The sequence below is a fragment of the Cetorhinus maximus genome, chromosome 34 (genome assembly GCF_964194155.1).
Source record: "Cetorhinus maximus chromosome 34, sCetMax3.hap1.1, whole genome shotgun sequence".
Classification (NCBI taxonomy): Eukaryota; Metazoa; Chordata; class Chondrichthyes; order Lamniformes; family Cetorhinidae; genus Cetorhinus; species Cetorhinus maximus.
In genome coordinates this window covers 11,422,930-11,444,094 of record NC_135912.1, presented here as the reverse complement: position 1 = coordinate 11,444,094, position 21,165 = coordinate 11,422,930, and the positions used below count along the sequence as shown (strand labels likewise).

Below are 21,165 nucleotides of genomic sequence, written 5' to 3'. Positions count from 1 at the left end.
TACCTGCCTTGGGAGTATTTGATCGGGACAATGTGCAGGGAGCTTTACTCTGTTCCTAACCCCGTGCTGTCCTTGCCTTGGTAGTGTTTGATGGGGACAGTGTAGAGGCAGATTTAGTCGGTATGTAACCCTGTACAGTACCTGTTGTGGGAGTGCTTGATGGGACACTAGAGAGAGCTTTATTCTGTATCTAACCCTGTGCTATAGCTACCCTGAGGGTGTTTGATGGGGACTGAGTAGACGCAGTTTTGCCCTGTATCTAACCCTGTGCTGTACCTCCTTGGGAGTGTTTGATGGGGACTGTATAGAGGGATCTTCACTCTGTATCTAACCCCGTGCTGTACCTGTCCTAGGAGTGTTTGATGGAGACAGTGTAGAGGGAGCTTTACTCTGTATCTAACCCCGTGCTGTACCTGTCCTAGGAGTGTTTGATGGAGACAGTGTAGAGGGAGCTTTACTCTATATCTAACCCCGTGCTGTACCTGTCCTGGGAGTGTTTGATGGAGACAGTGTAGAGGGAGCTTTACTCTGTATCTAACCCTGTGCTGTACCTGTCCTGGGAGTGTTTGATGGGGACGGTGTAGAGGGAGCTTTACTCTATATCTAACCCCGTGCCGTATCTGTCCTGGGAGTGTTTGCTGGGGACAGGGAAGAGGGAGCTTTACTCTGTATCTAACCCTGTTCTGTACCTGCCCTCGGAATATTTAATGGGGAGGGAGTTTTACTCTGTAACTAACCTGGTGCTGTACCTATCCAGGGAATGTTTGATGGGGACAGTGTAGAGGCAGCTTTGCTCTGTATCTAACACCATACTGTACCTGTCATGGGAGGGTTTGATGTGACAGCGTGGAGGCAGCTTTATTCTGTATCTAACCCTGTGCTGTACCTGTCCTGGGACTGTTTGATAAGGACAGTGTAGATGGAGCTTTACTCCGTATCTAACCCTGTGCTGTACCTAACCTGGGAGTATTTGATGGGGAAAGGGTAGAGGGAGCTTTACTCTTTATCAAACCCGATTTTGTACCTGCCTTGGGAGTGTTTGATGGGGATTGTGTAGAGGCAGCTTTAGCCTGTATCCAAACCCGTACAGTACCTGCCGTAGCGGTGTTAGATAGGGACAGTGTAGAGAGAGCTTTACTCTGTAGCTAACCCTGTGCTCTACCTGCCCTGGGAATGTTTGATGGGTACGGTGTAGAGGGAGATTTACTCTGTGTCTAACCCTGTGCTGTACCTGCTCTGGGAGAGTTTGTTGAGACAGTGTAGAGGGAGCATTAATCTGTATCTCACCCCGTGCTGTATCTGTCCTGCGAATCTTTGACGGTGAAAGTGTACAGGGAGATTTAGTCTTTATCTAACCCCATGCTGCATCTGTCCTAGTAGTGTTCGATTAAGACAATGTAGAGGGAGCTTTACTCTGTATGTAACCCTGTGCTGTACCTGCCTTGGGGGTGTTTGGTAGGGAGTGTTGAAGAAGCTTTACTCTGTATTTAAGCCTGTGCTATACCTGTCCTGGGAGTGTTTGGTGGGGACAGTGCCACGGGAGCTTAAGTCATTATCTAACCCCGTACTGTACCTTCTGTGAGAGTGCTTGATGGAGACAGTGTAGAGGGAGCTCAACTTTGTATCTAACACCTGTCCTGGGAGTGTTTGGTGGGGACAGTGTAGAGGGTGCATTACTCTGTATCTAACACCATTATATACCTGTCCTGGGAGTGATTAATGTGGAGAGTGTAGAGGGAACTTTACTCTGTATCTAACCCCGTGCTGTACCTGCCCTGGGAATGTTTGATGGGGACAGGGTAGAGGGAGCTTTACTCTGTATCTAAACGGATTTTGTACTAATTCTAGGGCAAGTGTAGGTCTACCTTGGATGCTGTACACACTTGTGTATTGCTGGGGACAGTGTAGAGGGAGCTTTACTCTGTATCTAACCCCGTGCTGTACCTGTCCTGGGAGGTTTTGATGGGGTCAGTGTAATGGGAGCTTTACTCTGTATCGAACCCTGTGCTGTTCTTACCCTGCTAATGTTTGATGACGACAGTGTACATGGAGATTTATTCTGTGTCTAACCCCATGCTATCCTGTCCTGGGAGTATTTGCTGGGGACAGTGTCGAGGAAGCTTTATTCTCTATCTGACCCTGTACTGGAACTGTCCTTGGAGTGTTTAATGGTGACAGTGTAGAGAGAACTTTACTCTGTATCTAAATCCATGCTGTACCTGCCCTGGGAATGTTTGATGGGGACAGGGTAGAGGGAGCTTTACTCTGTATCTAAACGGATTTTGTACTAATTCTAGGGCAAGTGTAGGTCTACCTTGGATGCTGTACACACTTGTGTATTGCTGGGGACAGTGTAGAGGGAGCTTTACTCTGTATCTAACCCCGTGCTGTACCTGTCCTGGGAGGTTTTGATGGGGTCAGTGTAATGGGAGCTTTACTCTGTATCGAACCCTGTGCTGTTCTTACCCTGCTAATGTTTGATGACGACAGTGTACATGGAGATTTATTCTGTGTCTAACCCCATGCTATCCTGTCCTGGGAGTATTTGCTGGGGACAGTGTCGAGGAAGCTTTATTCTCTATCTGACCCTGTACTGGAACTGTCCTTGGAGTGTTTAATGGTGACAGTGTAGAGAGAACTTTACTCTGTATCTAAATCCATGCTGTACTTGTCCTGGCAGTATTTGCTAGAGAAAGTGTACAGGGAGCTTTAGTCTTTATCTAGCTCCGTACTGTTCCTGTCCTGTGTGTTTGATGGGAACAGTGTAGAGGGAGCTTGATTCTGTATCTCACCGCATGCTGTACCTGTCCTGGGAGTGTTTGGTGGCAAGTGTAGAGGGAGCTTTATTCTGAATCTAACCCCATGCTGGTCCTTCCTTTGGAGTTTTTGATGGGGACTGTGCCAAGGGAGCTTTTCACTGTATCTAACCCTGTGAAGAACATGTCCTAGGATTGTTTGAAAGAGGCCGTGTAGAAGGAGCTTTACTCTGTATCTAAGCCTGTGCTATACCTGTCCTGGGAGTTTTTGATGGGGACACTGTGGAGGGAGCTTTACTCAGTATCTAACCCTGTGATGTACCTGCCCTGGGAGTGTTTGATGGGGACAGTGTCGAGTGAGATTTACACTGTATCTAACCTTGTGCCCTGCCATTCCCTCGAGTGTTTGATGGGGACAGTGTAGAGGGAGCTTTACTCTGCATCTAACCCGTGCTGTACTTTTCTTGAGAATTTTTGATTGAGACTGTGCAGAGGGAGCTTTATTCTGTATCTAACCCCATCCTGTACCTGTCCTCAGAATTTTTAATGGGGACAGTGTAGAAACAGTTTACTCTGTACCTTACTCCGCGCTGCAACTGTCCTGAGAGAGTTTAATGGTGATAGTGTAGTGGGAGCTTTCTTCTGTATCTAAACCCATGCTTTACCTGTCCTTGGACTGTTTAATGGGGTCAGGTAGAGCGATCTTTACTCTTTATCTAAGCCTGTGTTATATCTGTCCTGGGAGTGTTTGATGGCGACAGTGTAGAGGGAGTCTTACTCTGTATCTAACTCCATTCTGTACCTGTCCTGTGAGTGTTTGATGCGGACAGGGTAGAGGGAGATTTACTCTGTATCTAACCCCGTGCTGTACTTGTGCTGGGAGTGTTTGTTGGGGACAGTGTAGAGGGAGCTTTACTCTGTATCTAACCCCGTGCTGTACCTGTCCTGGGAGTGCTTGATGGGGACTGTGTAGAGGGAGCTTTACTCTGTATCTAACCTTGTGCTCTGCCTTTTCCTCGAATGTTTGATGGGAACAGTGAAGAGGGAGCTTTACTCTGCATCTAATCTATGCTGTACCTGTCCTCAGAACGTTTAATGGGGACAGTGTAGAAGGAGTTTACTCTGTATCTAACCCTGTGCTGTACCTATCCTGGGAATGTTTGATGGGGACAGTGTAGAAGGGGTTTACTCTATATCTAACCCCGTGCTGCACCTGTCCTGTTAGTGTATGATGGGAACAGGGTAGAGGGCAATTTACTCTGTACAAATGACATTGGTGAGACTAGAAAGGAGGTTCTGCTGAAGGAATTTGAACAGTTAGGAGCTAAAATAAGAAGCAGAATCTCCAAGGTAATAATCTTGCGATTACTACCTGAACCACAGGCAAACTGGCATAGGGTAAATGAAGTCAAGGAGTTAAATGCATGGCTCAAAGATTGGTGTGGGAGGAATGGGTTTCAGTTCATGGAGCACTGGCATCAGTACTGGGGTAGAAGGGAGCTGTTCCAGTGGGACGGGTTTCACTTGAACCATGCTGGGACCAGTGTCCTGGCGAATCGAATAACTAGTGCTGTAGAGAGGGCTTTAAACTAAATAGAGTGGGGGAGGGTTCTGGAGAAAGCAAAAGGATATGGTGGCATTGCAGAGCAGCTACTTAGGTAATGATACCTGGAGTGTTACAGGAAGGGACAGAGTGTCCGAACATAAACAAAAAGCAGCAAATAGGGTCAAAGGGGGAAAAAAATGGTAAAAAGGCACAATTAATGGCTCTTTACTTAAATGCACATAGTATTCGGAACAAAATAAATGAATTAACGGCACAAATTAAGGTTAATGGGTATGATCTTATAGCCATTACGAAGACATGGTTACAAGGAGATCAAAGCTGGGAACTAAATATTCAGGGGTATGTGACTTCTCGAAAGGACAGCAGGAAGGAAAGAGTGCTGGGGTAGCTTTGTTACGAGATGGAATAAGTACGATAGCAAGAAATGATCTTGGATCGGATGATGTAGAATCCATATGGATGCAGGTAAGAAATAACAAGGGGAAGAAGACACTGGTGGGAGTAGTCTATAGGATCCCAACTAGTATACTGTAGGACAGAGAATAAATCAGGAAATAATGGGGGCATGTAAAAAAGGCAGTACATTAATCGTGGGTGACTTTAATCTCCATGTAGATTGGGAAAACCAAATCAGCAGAGGTAACCACGAACAAGAATTCATAGAGTGTATTTGGGACAGTTTCCTAGAACAATATGCTTTGGATCCAACCAGGGATCAGGCTATTTTGGATCTGGTAGTGTGTAATGAGGCAGGTTTAATAAATGATCTCAGAGTAAAAGATCCCCTAGGAAACATTGACCACAACATGGTAGAATTTAGTATTCAGTTTGAGAGTGAGAAACTTAGTTAGGAAACAACTGCGCTAAATTTAAATAAGGGTAATTACAAAGGAATGAGGGCAGAGTTGGCTGGAGTGGACTGGGAAAGGAGTTTAGCAGAAAAGACGGTTGATGAACAATGGCAGATGTTTAAGAAAATAGTTCATGACTCACAACAAAGGTATATCCCAGTGAGGAAGAAGGATTCTAGGAAGGGGATAAACCAACCGTGGTTAACCAAGGAAGTTAAGGATAGTATCAAAGTGAAAGAAAAAACATACAATGTGGCAAAGATTAGTGGTAAGCCAGAGGATTGGGAAAGTTTTAAAAACCAACAGATGACCTAAAAAAAGAGGGAGAAAAAAATACTTTAAGGGTAAACTAGCAAGTAATATAAAAACAGACAGTAAGAGCTTCTTTAAATATATAAAAAGGAAGAGAGAGGCCAAAGTCAATATAGGCCCCTGGGGAAATAATAATGGGGAACCAGGAAATGGCAGAGGAGTTGAATAAATACTTTGCATCAGTTTTCACGGTAGAAGACACTAATAGCATTCCAAAAATACTAAATAATCACAGGGCAAAAGGGGGAGAGGAAATAAATACAATAACTATCACTAGAGAAAAAGTACTAGGGAAACTAATGGGACTAAAGGCCGATAAGTCACCTGGACCTGATGGGTTGCATCCCAGGATATTAAAGGAAATAGCTGCAGAGTTAGTGGATGCACTGAAAGTAATCTTCCAAGAGTCCTTAGATCTTGGAAAAGTCCCAGAGGATTGGAAAACTGCCAATGTAACACCCTTATTCAAAAAGGGAGGGAGACAAAAACAGATAACTGTAGGCCAGTTAGCTTAACATCCGTCACTGGGAAAATGTTGGAGTCTATTGTAAAGGATGTAATAGCAGAGCATTTAAAAATGCATAATCTAATCAAGTAGAGTCAGCATGGCTTCATGAAGGGGAAATCATGCCTGACAAATGTATTAGAATTCTTTGAGGAGGTAACAAGCAGGATAGATGAAGGGAAACCAGTAGATGTAATATATTTGGATTTCCAAAAGGCTTTCGATATGGTAACACACATAAGGCTACTTAATAAGAGAAGAGCCCATGGTATTGGGGGTAGTATATCAGCATGGATAGAGGACTGGCTAACTAATAGATGACAAAGAGTTGGGATATGGGGGGCATTTTCAGGATGGCAACCTGTAACTAGTGGAATGCCATGGGGATCAGTGCTGGGGCCACAATTATTTACAATATATATTAATGACTTGGATGAGGGAAGTGAATGTACGATCGCCAAGTTTGTGGATGACACAAAAATAGGTGGGAAGGCAAGTGGTGAGGATGACACAAAGAGTCTACAGAGGGATATAGACAGGTTAAGTGAGTGAGCAAAAAATGTGGCAGATAGAATATAATATGGGAAAGTGTGAAGTTATGAACTTTGGCAGGAAGAATAGAGGAGCTGAATGTTATTCAAATGGAGAAAGACTGAAGAAAGCTGCAGCACAGAGGGATTTGGGAGTCCTCGTGCATGAATCCCAAAAAGCTAACATACAAGTTCAGCAGGTAATAGGGAAGGCAAATGGAATGTTGGCCTTTATTTCAAAGGGAATGGAGTGTAAAAATAGGGAAATCTTGCTAAAACTATACAAGACTCTAATTAGACCACACCTAGAATACCGTGAACAGTTTTGGTTCCCTTATCTAAGGAAAGATATACTGGCATTGGATGCAGTCCAGAGGAGGTTCACTAGGTTGATCCCGGGGATGGAGCACTTTTCTGATGAGAAGAGGTTGAGTAAGTTGGGCCTGTACTCATTGGAGTTTCGAAGAATGAGAAGCGACCTTATTGAAACATATAAGATTCTTAGGGGGCTTGACAGGGTAGATGCTGAGAGGTTGTTTCCCCTTGTGGGAGAGTCTAGGGCCAGAGGGCATAATCTCAGAGTAAAGAGGCGCCCATTTAAGAGATGAAGAGGAGTTTCTTCTCTCAGAGGGTACCACGGAGGGCTGGAAAGGCTGGGTCGTAAAATATATTCAAGGCTGAGATAGACAGATTTTTAATCAGTAAGGGAATCAAGGGTTATGGGGAAAAGGCAGGAAAGTGGAGCTGAGGATTATCAGATCAGCCATGACCTCATTGAATGGTGGAGCAGACTTGATGGGCTGAATGGCCTATTTTTGCTCCTACATCTTATGGTCTGTATCTAACCAAATGCTGTTCCTGCGTTGGGAATGTTTGATGGGGACAGTGTAGAGTCAGCTTTACTCTGTTTCTAACCCAGTGCTATATCTGTCCTGGGAGTGATTGATGGGGACAGTGTAGAGGGAGCTTTACTCTGTATCTAACCCCATGTTGTAGCTGTCCTGGGAGTGTTTGATGGGAACAATGTAGAGTGAGCTTTACTCTGTATCTAACCCCGTGCTGTCCCTGTCCTGGGAGTGTTTGATGGGGACAGTGTAGAGGGAGCTTTACTCTGTATCTAACCCCGTGCTGTACCTGTCCTGGGAGTGTTTGACGGGGACAATATTGAAGGAGTTTTACTCTGTATCTAACTCTGTGCTGTACCTATCCTGGGAGTGTTTGATGGAAACAATTTAGAGGGAGCTTTACTCTGTATCTAACCCCGTGCTGTACCTGTCCTGGGAGTGTTTGATGGGGACAGTGTAGAGGGAGCTTTACTCTGTATCTAACCCCGTGCTGTACCCGTCCCGGGAGTGTTTGATGGGGACAGTGTAGAGGGAGCTTTACTCTGTATCTAACCCAGTGTTTTACCTGTCCTGGGAGTGTTTGATGGGGACAGTGTAGAGGGAGCTTTACTCTGTATCTAATCCCGTGCTGTACCTGTCCTGGGAGTGTTTGACGGGGACAATATTGAAGGAGTTTTACTCTGTATCTAACTCTGTGCTGTACCTGTCCTGGGAGTGTTTGATGGAGACAGTTTAGAGGGAGCTTTACTCTGTATCTAACCCCGTGCTGTACCTGTCCTGGGAGTGTTTGATGGGGACAATGTAGAGGGAGCTTTACTCTGTATCTAACTCTGTGCTGTACCTGTCCTGGGAGTGTTTGATGGGATATAGAGGGTATCACCATTCTCGGGACTGTTCCAAACTGAAATTAGGAAATAGCTTGAATAAAGTTCCAAGTGGTTCAGTGTTCCCCATATTTTAGTTGTCAGTTTGCCCTGTTTTATTCCCTCAGGAATTTATGTCCCATTTTTCCTCTGTTCTCCTAAGAAAAGAAACGTCAGTTTGAATTGAGGAGGAAGCAGATTTACGATGAAGGGAGAAATATAAAGCGGGCACGAGAACTGCTTGCTCGCGAGGAGCAAGAGGAGCGCGATGAATCTGATTGTGAGTAATCTTACATCACCACCATATCTCCCGTGAAATCTCCTTATGCAGATTGTGAGAAAGTTTCCTCCAGGGCCTCTGAGAGCCATTGCAGCACCCCCAACACGGCACATAGATATCCTTCCGATCAAGTCTACGGGACGAATAAACAGTGCAGAAAGACCGCTAAGGGCGAGGCAGAGACGGAGATTTAGATACACCAGTCAGTGTCCAGATATCACCCAGAGAGAGGGGGGACTGAGAGACAGCAGTCAGTGTCCAGACAGCAGCCTAGGAGAGAGGGGCTGAGTGACACAAATAGACAGATATCCCCCTGAAAGAGAGGGACTGAGAGAAAGCAGTCAGTGTACAGACATCTCCCTGAGAGAGAGGGACTGAGAGAAAGCAGTCAGTGTACAGATATATCCCTGAGAGGGACTGAGAGAAAGCAGTCAGTGTACACATATATACCTGAGAGAGAGGGACTGAGAGAAAGCAGTCAGTGTACAGATATATCCCTGAGAGGGAGGGACTGAGAGAAAGCAGTCAGTGTACAGATATCTCCCTGAGAGAGAGGGACTGAGAGAAAGCAGTCAGTGTACAGATATCTGCCTGAGAGAGAGGGACTGAGAGAAAGCAGTCAGTGTACAGATATCTCCCTGAGAGAGAGGGACTGAGAGAAAGCAGTCAGTGTACAGATATCTCCCTGAGAGAGAGGGACTGAGAGAAAGCAGTCAGTGTACAGATATATCCCTGAGAGAGAGGGACTGAGAGAAAGCAGTCAGTGTACAGATATATCCCTGAGAGAGAGGGACTGAGAGAAAGCAGTCAGTGTACAGATATCCCCCTGATAGAGAGGGATAGAGAGACGTCAGTTAGTGTACAAATATCTCCCTGAGAGTGAGGCGATTACGAGGGACATGAGACAGTGTGTAGATATCTCCCAGAGAGAGAGAGAGAGACTTTGAGGCATGAGTCAGTGTGGAGATATCTCCCTGAGAGAGAGGTAGTGAGAGGCACCAGTCGGTATACATATATCTGCCTGAGATATAGGAGCGGAGAGAAACCAGTCAATGTGCAGATATCCTCCTGGGAGAGAGGGACGGGGAAACACTAGTCAGTGAACAGATATCTCCATGAGAGAGAGAGGACTGAGTGACACCAGTCAGTGTACAGATATCTCCCTGAGAGATGGAGACTGAGAGACAACAGTCAGTGTGCAGATATCACCCTGAGAGAGATGGGACTGAGAGAGACCAATTAGTGTACAGATATCTCCCAGAGAGAGAGAGGTAATGAAGAGCACCAGACAATGTATAGACATCTCCCTGAGTGAGAGGGACTGAGGGACACCAGTCAGTATACTGAAATCCCTCTGAGTGAGAGGCTGAGAGAAAGCAGTGAGTGTACAGATATCTCCCTGTGGGCGAGGGACTGAGAGACACCATTCAGTGTGCAGTTATCACCCTGAGAGAGAGGAACTGAGAGACGGCAGTCAGTGTACTGATTTCTCATTGAGAGGGACTGAGTGACACCAGTCAGTATACTGAAATCCCTCTGAGTGAGAGGCTGAGAGAAAGCACAGATATCTCCCTGAGGGAGAAAGTCTCAGAGACACCAGTCAGTGTACAGATATCTCCCTGAGAGAGAGGAACTGAGAGACGGCAGTCAGTGTACAGATATCTCATTGAGAGGGAGGGGCTGAGGGACAACAGTCAATGTGTAGATATCTCCTAGAGAGAGAGAGACTGAGAGACACGAATCAGTGTACAGATATCTTCCTGAGAGAGAAGTAATGAGAGGCACCAGTCAGTATACAGGTATCTCCCTGAGAGAGCGGGGCGGAGAGACATCAGTCAATGTACAGATATCTCCCTGAGATAGACGGACTGAAAGACAGCCGTGAGTGTGCAGATATCACCCTGAGAGAGACCAGTCAGTGCACAGATATCACCCTGAGAGAGAGGATGGCAAGCTGTAACTAGTGGGGTGCCACAGGGCTCAGTCCTTGAGTTCCAACTATTTACAATCTATATTAATGACTTGGATTCAGAGATAGAAGATACAATAGCTAAATTTGCAGATGACACCAAAATAGGTAAGAAAGTAAGTTGCAATGAAGAAATAAGAAATTTACAAATGGATATGGATAAGTTAGATGAATGGGCCAAAATTTGGCAGATGGAGTTTAACGTGGATAAGTGTGAGGTTATTCATTTTGGTCGGAAGAATAAAAAGGCGACTTATTATTTAAATGGAGTGAAACTTCAGAATGCATCAATGACTGAAAGACACCAGTCAGTATACAGGTATCTCCCTGAGAGAGGGGTAATGAGGAGCACCAGTCGGTGTACAGATATCTCCCTGAGAGAGAGGGACTGAGACACCAGTCAGTGTACAGATATCTCATTGAGAGGGACTGAGTGACACCAGTCAGTGTGCAGATATCTCCCTGAGTGAGAGGGACTGGGACACATCAGTCAGTGTACATATATTCCCCTGAGAGAGAGGGAATGAGAGAAAGCAGTGTGTACAGATATCTCCGTGAGAAAGAGGGACTGAGAGATACCAGTTAGTTTACAGTGTCCTCCCTGTGAGAGAGGGACTCAGACACATCAGTTAGCGTACAAATGTCTCCCTGAGTGTGAGGGGACTGCGAGACATGAGCCAGTGTACCGATATCTCCCTGAGAGAGAGGGACTGAGAGACACCAGTCAGTGTACAGATATCTCATTGAGAGGGACTGAGTGACACCAGTGTGTATACAGATATCCACCTGAGAGAGAGGGACTGAGAGAAAGCAGTGAGTGTACAGATATCTACCTGTGTGAGAAGGTCTGAGAGATAGCAGTCCGTATGCTGATATCTTCCTAAGAGAGAAGGACTGAAACATACCAGTCAGTGTACATATATCACCCTAAGAGAGAGGGACTGAGACACACCAGTTAGTGTACAAAATATCTCCCTGAGAGTGAGGGGACTGAAGACACGAGTCAGTGTAGAGATATCTTCCTGAGACAGAGGAAATGAGAGGCACCAGTCGGGATAGAGATATCTTCCTGAGATCGAGGAGCAGAGAGACACCAATCAATGTACAGACATCTCCCTGAGAGAGGGGGACTGAGAGAAAGGCAGTGTACAGATATCCTCCTGGGAGAAAGTGACTGAGAGACAACAATCAGTGTACAGATATCTCCCTGAGAGAGAAAGCGCTGAGTGACACGATTCAGTGTACAGATATCTCCCTGAGAGAGGGGGCGGCTGAAAGACAACAGTCAGTGTGCAGATATCTCCCATGGAGAGAGAGAGACTGAGAGACACCAGTCAGTGTACTACTATCACCCTGAGGGAGAGAGTCTCAGAGACACCAATCAGTGCACAGATATCTCCCTGAGAGAGAAGAACTGAGAGACAGCAGTCAGTGTACAGATATCTCCTTGAGGGAGAGAGGACTGTGTGACACCTGTCAGTGTACAGATATCTCCCTGAAAGAGAGGAACTGAGTGACACCAGTCACTGAACAGATATCTCCCTGAGAGAGAAGAACTGAGAGACAGCAGTCAGTGTACAGATATCTCCTTGAGGGAGAGAGGACTGTGTGACACCTGTCAGTGTACAGATATCTCCCTGAAAGAGAGGAACTGAGTGACACCAGTCACTGAACAGATATCTCCCTGAGAGAGAAGAACTGAGAGACAGCAGTCAGTGTACAGAGATAAAAACAAAAAACTACTGCGGATGCTGGAAATCCAAAACAAAAACAGAATTACCTGGAAAAACTCAGCAGGTCCGGCAGCATCAGCGGAGAAGAAAAGAGTCGACGCCTCGAGTCCTCACGACCCTTCAACAGAACTGGTTCCGTTGAAGGGTCGTGAGGACTCGAAGCGTCGACTCTTTTCTTCTCCGCCGATGCTGCCGGACCTGCTGAGTTTTTCCAGGTAATTCTGTTTTTGTCAGTGTACAGATATCTCCCTGAGAGAGAGGGGACTGAAAGACAACAGTCAGTGTGCAGATATATGCCAGAGAGAGAGAGACTGAGACACACCAGTCAGTGTACTGATATCACCCTGAGATAGATGAGCGGAGAGAAATCAGTCAATCCCACTGGGAGAGAGGGACTGGGAGACATTGGTCATTGTACAGATATCTCCCTCAGTGAGAGGGGCTGAGGGACACTAGTCAGTGTATAGCTATCCCCCTGAGAGAGAGGGACTGATAGAAAGCAGTCAGTATACAGATATCTCCCTGTGAGAGAGGGACAGAGACACCAGTTAGTGTTCAAATATCTCCTTGAGAGAGAGGTAATGAGAGGCACCAGTCGGTATACATATATCTCCCTGAGATAGAGGAGCGGAGAGAAACCAGCCAATGTACAGACATCTCCCTGAGAGAGAGGGTGTCGGAGACACTAGTCTGTGTACAGATACCTCCCTGAGAGAGGGGGACTGAGAGTTACCAGTCAGTGTGCAGATATATCATTGAGAGGGACTGAGTGACACCAGTCAATAAACATATATCCCCCTGAGAGAGAGGGGGTTGTGAGACACCAGTCAGTGTACAGATATTACCCTGAGAGAGAGGGGACTGAGAGACATCAGGCAGCGTACAGATATCTCCCTGAGAGAGAGGGGACTGAAAGACAACGGTCAGTGTGCAGATATCTCCCAGATAGAGAGAGAGACTGAGAGTCACCAGTCAGTGTACTGCTATCGCCCTGAGGGAGAGGGGCTGAGGGACACTAGTCAGTGTACAGATATCTCCCTGAGTGAGAGCAGCTGAGGGACACCAGTCAGTATACATATATCTCTCAGAGTGAGAGGGGCGGAGGGACACCAGTCAGTGTACAGATATCCCCCTGAGAGAGAGGAACTGAGAGAAAGCAGTCAGTGCACAGATATCTCCCAGTGAGAGAGGGACTAAGACACCAAATAATGTTCAAATATCTCCCTGAGAGAGAGGTAATGAGAGGCACCAGTCGGAATACATATATCTCCCTGAGAGAGAGGGACTGAGAGAAAGGCAGTGTACAGATATTCCCTTGAGAGAGAGGGACTGAGAGACAGCAGTGAGTGTGCAGATATAACCCTGAGAGGGGACTGAGTGACACCAGTCAGTATACAGATATGCCCTGAGAGAGAGGGACTGAGAGAAAGCAGTCCATGTACAGATATCTCCCTGAGAGGGGGAGGGTGATAAGGCAGAGGTCATGGTAAATGTTGGTATCAATGACATAGGTAGAAAGAGGTCTTGCATCAAGAATTCAGGGAGTTAGGCAGTAGACTAAAAAGCAAGACCCCTTGGGTTGTAATCTCTGGATTACTCCCAGTGCCACGTGCTAGCGAGCTCAGAAATAGGAGAATAGCGCAGATGAATACGTGACTTAAGAGTTGGTGCAGGAGGGAGGGTTTTAGATTCCTGGATCACTGGAACTATTTCTGGGGAAGGTGGGACCTGTACAAGTGGGACAGTCTACATCTGAACCAGAGCGGGACTAACATCCTTGCGGGCGGGTTTGCTCGTGCTGTTGGGAGGAGGTTAAACTAATTCGGCAGGGGGAGGAAACAAGAATGTTAGCAGAATAGGGACACATCATAATACAGTGAAACAATCAAGCCAGAGGGAGTACAGCTGCAATAAGTTTCAAGGGACTTTAATGCCAGGAGTATTACAGGTAAAACGGATGAGTTAAGGGTGAGGATTGACACGTGGAACTGTGATATAGCTGTCATCACTGGGACGTGGTTGAGGGAGGGGCAGGATTGGCAGCTTAACATTCCAGGACATAGAATCTTCAGGCGAGACAGGGGAGGGTGTAAAAGAGGAGGAGGCGTTGCATTATTAGTTAAGGAGTCAGTTACTGCAGTAAGGAGAGATGATATCTTGGAGGGAGCATCGAATGAAGCTTTGTGGTTAGAGCTTAGGACTAAAAAAGGGGCAGCCACATTGTTAGGTGTTTACTGTAGACCCCCAGATAGTCAGCGGGAAAATGAGGAGCAAATATGTGCACAATTTGCAGGGGTGTGTAAAAACCGTAACAATAGGGTAATTATATTAGGTGACTTCAACTTTCCCAACATTAATTGGGATAGACATAGCGTTAAGGGCTTGGATGGAGTGGATTTCTTGAAATGTGTACAGGAGAACTTTTTAGGTCAATATGTAGAGGGTCCAACAAGGGACGGCGCAGTGCTGGACCTAATTCTGGGGAATGAAGCCGGACAGGTGGCTGAGGTGGTGGTGGGGGAGCATTTTAGTGATAGCGACCACAAAATGGTACAATTTAAGCTTGTTATGGACAAAGAAAAAAGTTGCAAAAAAATGTTTTGGATTGCGGGAGAGCGGATTTTAGTAAAATAAGGCAGGATCTGGCCAAGGTAGACTGGGAACAGCTACTTGTGGGGAAATCTACAGGGGAGCACTGGGGATTGTTCAAAAAGGAAATGGGGAGGGTTCAGGCTCAACATGTTCCCTCTAGGGTGGTAGGAAGGAGTAACAAGCCCAGAGAACCATGGATGACCAGAGATATTCAGGATAAGATGAGAAAGAAAAGAGAGGCTTTTAGCAGGTACAAGGGAAGCAAATCAGCAGAGGCATTAGTGGAGTACAGAAAGTGCAGGGTGGAGCTTAATAAAGCAATTAGGAGAGCAAAGAGGGGATTTGAGAGAGCTCTGGCTGGTAAAAGGGAAAATCCCAAGACATTCTATAAGTATATCAATGGGAAGAGGATAACCAGGGAAAGAGTAGGGCCCATTAAGGACCAAGGGGGCAATCTATGGGTGGAGCCAGAGGACATCAGTAGAGAGTTGAATGAATACTTCATGTCCGTCTTCACCCAAGAGAATGAGGATGAAGGTATGGAACTCGGGGAGAGAGACTGTGAGGTTTCTTGAGCAAATTGATATAGGGAGTGACAAGGTATTGGAGGTGTTGGCGGGCTTAAAAGTGGACAAATCTCCAGGTCCGGATGATTTGTGTTCCAGACTGCTGAGGGAGGCAAGGGAGGAGACTGCAGGGGCTCTGACCCAAATTTTTAATTCCTCTCTGGCCACAGGGGAGGTGCCAGAGGACTGGAAAACAGCTAATGTTGTACTGCTATTCAAGAAGGATTGCAGAGAGAAGCCAGGGAACTACAGGCCAGTGAGTCTCACGTCAATGGTAGGGAAACTATTGGGGAAAACTGCGAAGGAGAGGATCTATCTCCACTTGGAGAGGCAAGGTTTGATCAGGGATAGTCAGCATGGCTTTGTCAGAGGGAGGTCATACCTGACAAATTTGATTGAATTTTTTGAGGAGGCGACCAGGTGTGTAGATGAGGGTACAGCAGTTGATGTAGTTTATATGGATTTCAGCAAAGCCTTTGACAAGGTCCCACATGGGAGACTTATAAAGAAGGCAAATGCACATGGGATACAGGGTAATTTGATGAGGTGGATTCAAAATTGGCTTAGTTGTAGGAGACAGAGGGTGATGACAGAAGGATGCTTTAGTGACTGGAAGCCAGTGTCCAGTGGCGTACCACAGGGATCTGTGCTGAGTCCTCTATTATTCGTCATTTATATAAATGACATAGATAACTATGTGTGGGGGAGGATTAGTAAGTTTGAGAATAACACACAGATTGGCCGGGTGGTTAACAGTGAGGTTGGGTGTCTTGGGCTACAGGAAGCTACAGATGGGATAGTCAAATGAGCAGATAAGTGGCAGATGGAATTTAACCCTGAAAAGTGTGAGGTGATATACTTTGGAAGGAATAATTTGACAAGGAAGTATTCAATGAATGGCATGACACTAGGAAGTTCTGAGGAACAAAGGGACCTTGGCATGTGTGTCCATAGATCTCTGAAGGCGGAGGGCCATGTTAGCGGGGAGGTGAAAAAGGCATATGGGACACTTGCCTTTATCAATCGAGGCATAGATTACAAAATTAGGGAGGTCATGTTGGAATTGTATAGAACCTTGGTGAGGCCACAGCTGGAGTACTGTGTGCAGTTCTCGTTGCCACATTATAGGAAGGATGTGATTACACTGGAAGGGGTGCAGAGGAGATTCACCAGGATGTTGCCTTGGATGAAACATTTAAGTTATGAAGAGAGGTTGGATAGACTTGGGTTGTTTTCATTGGAGCAGAGAAGACTGAGGGGTGACCTGATCGAGGTGTACAAGATTATGAGGGGCATGGACAGGGTGGATAGGGAGCAGCTGTTCCCCTTAGTTGAAGGGTCAGTCACGAGGGGACATAAGTTCAAGGTGAGGGGCAGGAGGTTTAGGGGGGATGTGAGGAAAACTTTTTTACCCAGAGGGTGGTGACGGTCTGGAATGCGCTGCCTGGGAGGGTGGTGGAGGTGGGTTGCCTCACATCCTTTAAAAAGTACCTGGATGAGCACTTGGCACGTCATAATATTCAAGGCTATGGGCCAAGTGCTGGTAAATGGGATTAGGTAGGTAGGTCAGGTGTTTCTCACATGTCGGTGCAGACTCGATGGGCTGAAGGGCCTCTTCTGCACTGTGATTCTGAGAGAGAGGGACTGAGAGACACCAGTTAGTTTACAGTGTTCTCCCTGTGAAAGAGGGACTGAGAGACACCAGTTAGTGTACAAATATCTCCCTGAGAGTAAGGAGTCTGAGAGACATGAGTCAGTGTAGAGATATCTCCCTGAGACAGGAAATGAGAGGCACCAGTCGGGATAGAGATATCTGCCTGAGAGAGAGGGGACTGAAAGACAACAGTCAGTGTGCAGATATCTCCCAGATAGAGAGAGAGACTGAGAGACATGAATTGGTGTACTGATATCGCCCTGAGGGAGAGATTCTCAGAGACAACAATCAGTGCACAGATATCTCCCTGAGAGAGAGGAGCTGAGAGACAGCAGCAAGTGTACAGATAACTCTTTGAGAGAGATAGCACTGAGTGACACCAGTCAAAGTACAGATATCTCCCTGACACAGAGGGACTGAGAGAAAGCAGTCAGTGTACAGATATCTCCCTGTGAGACATCAGATAGTCTTCAAATATCTCCGACAGAGAGAGGTAATGAGAGGCACCAGTCAGTATATATATATCTCCCGGACAGAGGAGCGGAGAGAAACCAGTCAATGTAAGATATCCCCCTAGGAGAGAGGGACTGGGAGACAACATTTGGTGTGCAGATATCCCCCAGAGAGAGAGAGAGAGAGAGACTGAGAGACACCAAACAGTGCACAGATATCCCCCTGAGAGAGAGGTAATGAGGGACATCAGTCAGTGTCCAACTATGTCCCTGACAGAGAGGGACTGAGAGAAAGCAGTCAGTGTTCAGATATCTCCCTGTGAGACATCAGATAGTCTTCAAATATCTCCGAGAGAGAGAGGTAATGAGAGGCACCAGTCAGTATATATATATATCTCCCTGAGATAGAGGAGCAGAGAGAAACCAGTCAATGTAAGATATCCCCTTAGGAGAGAGGGACTGGGAGACAACATTCGGTGTGCAGATATCCCCCAGAGAGAGAGAGACTGAGAGACACCAAACAGTGCACAGATATCCCCCTGAGAGAGAGGTAATGAGGGACATCAGCCAGTATACAGATATCTCCCCGAGAGAGAGGGGACTGAGAGACACCAGTCAGTGTGTAGATATTGAGTGATTGAGAGACAGGCAGTGTACAGATATATCCCAGAGAGAGAGGGGACTGAGAGGCACCAGTCTGTATACAAATATCTCCCTGAGAGAGTGAATGAGAGAAACAAGTCAGTGTACAGATATATCCATGAGAGAGGGACTAGGAGGTGCCACCCAGTGTACGGATATCTCCCTGAGGGAGAGAGAGTCTCAGAGACACCAGTCATTGTACGGATATATCCCCGGGAGAAAGGGCAGAGAGAGACCGGACAGTGTACAGATATCTCCCTCAGAGAGGGGACTCAGAGGCACCAGTCAGTGTACAGATATAACCCAGGAGACCGGTCAGTTTACAGATATCTCCCTGAGTGACAGAGGGTGACTGAGAGACACCAGACAGTGTACAGATATCTCCCTGAGAGAGAGGGACTGAGAGACACCAAGCCAGTGTACCGATACCTCTCAGAGAGAGAGGGACTGAGAGACACCAAGCCAGTGTACCGATACCTCGCTGAAAGAGAGGGACTGAGAGACACCAGTTAATGTACAGATATCTCCCTGACAGAGAGGCACCAGTTGGGATAGAGATATCTCCCTGAGATCAAGGAGCGGAGAGACATCAGTCAATGTACAGATGTCTCCCTGAGAGAAAGGCAGTGTACAGAAATGCCCCCAGGAGAGAGCTACTGAGAGAGAGCAGTCAGTGTACAGATATCTCCATGTGAGGAAGGGACTGAGACACACCAGTCAGTGTACATATATCCCCCTGAGTGAGAGGGACTGAGGGACACCAGTCGGTATACATATATCCCCCTGAGACAGAGGGACTGAGAGAGAGCAGTCAGTGTACAGATATCTCCCTGTGAGACACCAGATAGTGTTCAAATATCTCCGAGAGAGAGAGGTAATGAGAGCCACCAGTCGGTAAAAATATATCTCCCTGAGATAAAGGAGCGGAGAGAAACCAGTCAATGTAAGATATAAGCAAAGAACTGCAGATGCTGGAAATCCAAAACAGAAACAGAAATACCTGGAAAAACTCAGCAGGTCTGGCAGCATCGGCGGAGTTGACGTTTCGAGTCCTCATGACTCTTCAACAGAACTAAGTAAAAATAGGAAAGGGGTGGAATATAAGCTGGTTTAAGGTGGTGGGGGGGGGGGGGGGGGGGGGGGGGGGGGGGTGGGGGGGGGGTGGGGGGGGACGGTTGTTAGGACAAGCAGCCAGTAATAGGTGGAGATAACCAAAAGATGTCACAGACAAAAGGACAAAGAGGTGTTGATATTATCTAAAGGAATGTGCTAATTAAGAGTAGAGAAGTTGAAACGTCAACTGTGCTCTTCTCCGCTGATGCTGCCAGACCTGCTGAGTTTTTACAGGTATTTCTGTTAATGTAAGATATCCCCCTAGGAGAGAGGGACTGGGAGACAACAGTCGGTGTACAGATATCCCCCAGAGAGAGAGAGAGAGAGAGAGAGACTGAGAGACACCAAACAGTCCACAGATATCCCCCTGAGAGAGAGGTAATGAGGGACATCAGTCAGTGTCCAGTTATGTCCCTGAGAGAGAGGGACTGAGAGGCACCAGTCAGTATACAGATATCTCCCTGAGGGAGAGTCTCAGAGACACCAGTCATTGTACAGAAATCTCCCTCAGAGAGGGGACTCATAGGCACCAGTCAGTGTACAGATATATCACCAGGAGAAAGGGCAGAGAGAGACCGGGCAGTGTACAGATATCTCCCTGAGAGAGGGATTGAGAGACAGGCAGTGTACAGATATATCTCTGAGAGAGAGGGGACAGAGAGGCACCAGTCAGTCTTCGAATGTCTCCCTGAGAGAGAGGGAATGAGGGACATCAGTCAGTATCCACCTATGTCCCTGAGAGGGACTGAGAGGCACCAGTCAGTGTACAGATATCTCCCTGAGAGAGAGGGATTGAGAGACAAGCAGTGTACAGATATATCCCCGAGAGAGAGGGGACTGGGAGACACCAGTCAGTGTACAGATATGTCCCTGAGAGAGTGAGTGAGAAAAATAAGTCAGTGTACAGATACATTGTTAGAGAGGGACTAGGAGGTGCCACCCAGTGTATGGATATCTCCCTGAGGGAGAGAGAGTCTCAGAGACACCAGCCATTGTACAGATATCTCCCTCAGAGAGGGGACTCTGAGGCACCAGTCAGTGTACAGATATATCCCCGGGAGAAAGGGCAGAGAGAGACTGGTTAGTGTACAGATATCTCCCTGAGAGAGGGACTGAGAGACACCATGCCAGTGTATTGAAACCTCCCTGAGAGAGAGGAACTGAGAGACACAGGCAGTGTACAGCTATCTCCCTGAGAGAGGAGAGACTGAGAGACAGCAGTCAGTGTACAGATATCCCCCTAAGAGAGAGGGACTGAAGGACATGAGTCAGTGGACAGATATCTCTCTGAGTGAGAGGGTGTGAGAGACACCAGTTAGCTTTCAGTGTTCTCGCTGAGAGAGAGGGGACTGAGGGACACCAGCCAGTGTTCAGATATTTCCCTTTGAGAGAGGGGACTGAGAGACACCACTCAGTGTACGAATATCATCGTCACGGAGAGAGTCAGAGGGACAGCAATCAGTGCACAGGTGTTTGAGAGAGATGGGACAGAGAGACACCAGTCAATGTACAGATATCTCCCTGAGAGAGAGGGGACTCAGAGACAGGTAGTGTACAAATATCTCCCTGAGATAGAGGGGACTGAGAGACACCAGTCAGTGTCCAGCTATCTCCCTAAGTGTGGGAGCTTCAGAGACACCAGTGTACAGATACCTCCCTGAAGGAGAGACTGAATGAGGGGTACCGGTCAATGTAGAGATACCTCCCTGAGAGAGAGAGCCTGGGACACACCAGTCAGTGTGCAAATATCTCCCTAAGAGAGAGGGACTGAGGGACACTGGTCAGTGTACAGATATCTCCTGGAAAGAGTGTGAGTTAGGGACACCAGTCGGTGTACAGAAATCTCCCTTATAGAGTGGACTGAGAGGCACCAGTAAGTGTACAGTTATCTCCATGGGAGAGAGGCGACAGACGGGCACCGGTCACTGTACAGCA

General features: G+C 46.9%; 1 protein-coding gene across 1 annotated transcript in view; it reads left to right on the top strand.

Annotated features, from left to right (window-relative positions):
- The window catches only part of LOC144671735 (protein phosphatase inhibitor 2-like), a 115,992-nt gene that overhangs the window by 50,276 nt on the left and 44,551 nt on the right, over positions 1 to 21,165 (top strand). The window contains exon 5 of the mRNA XM_078533743.1: positions 8,393 to 8,509. Within this exon, the coding sequence (XP_078389869.1) occupies positions 8,393 to 8,509 (117 nt within the window). The remainder of the gene's footprint in view (positions 1 to 8,392; positions 8,510 to 21,165) is intronic.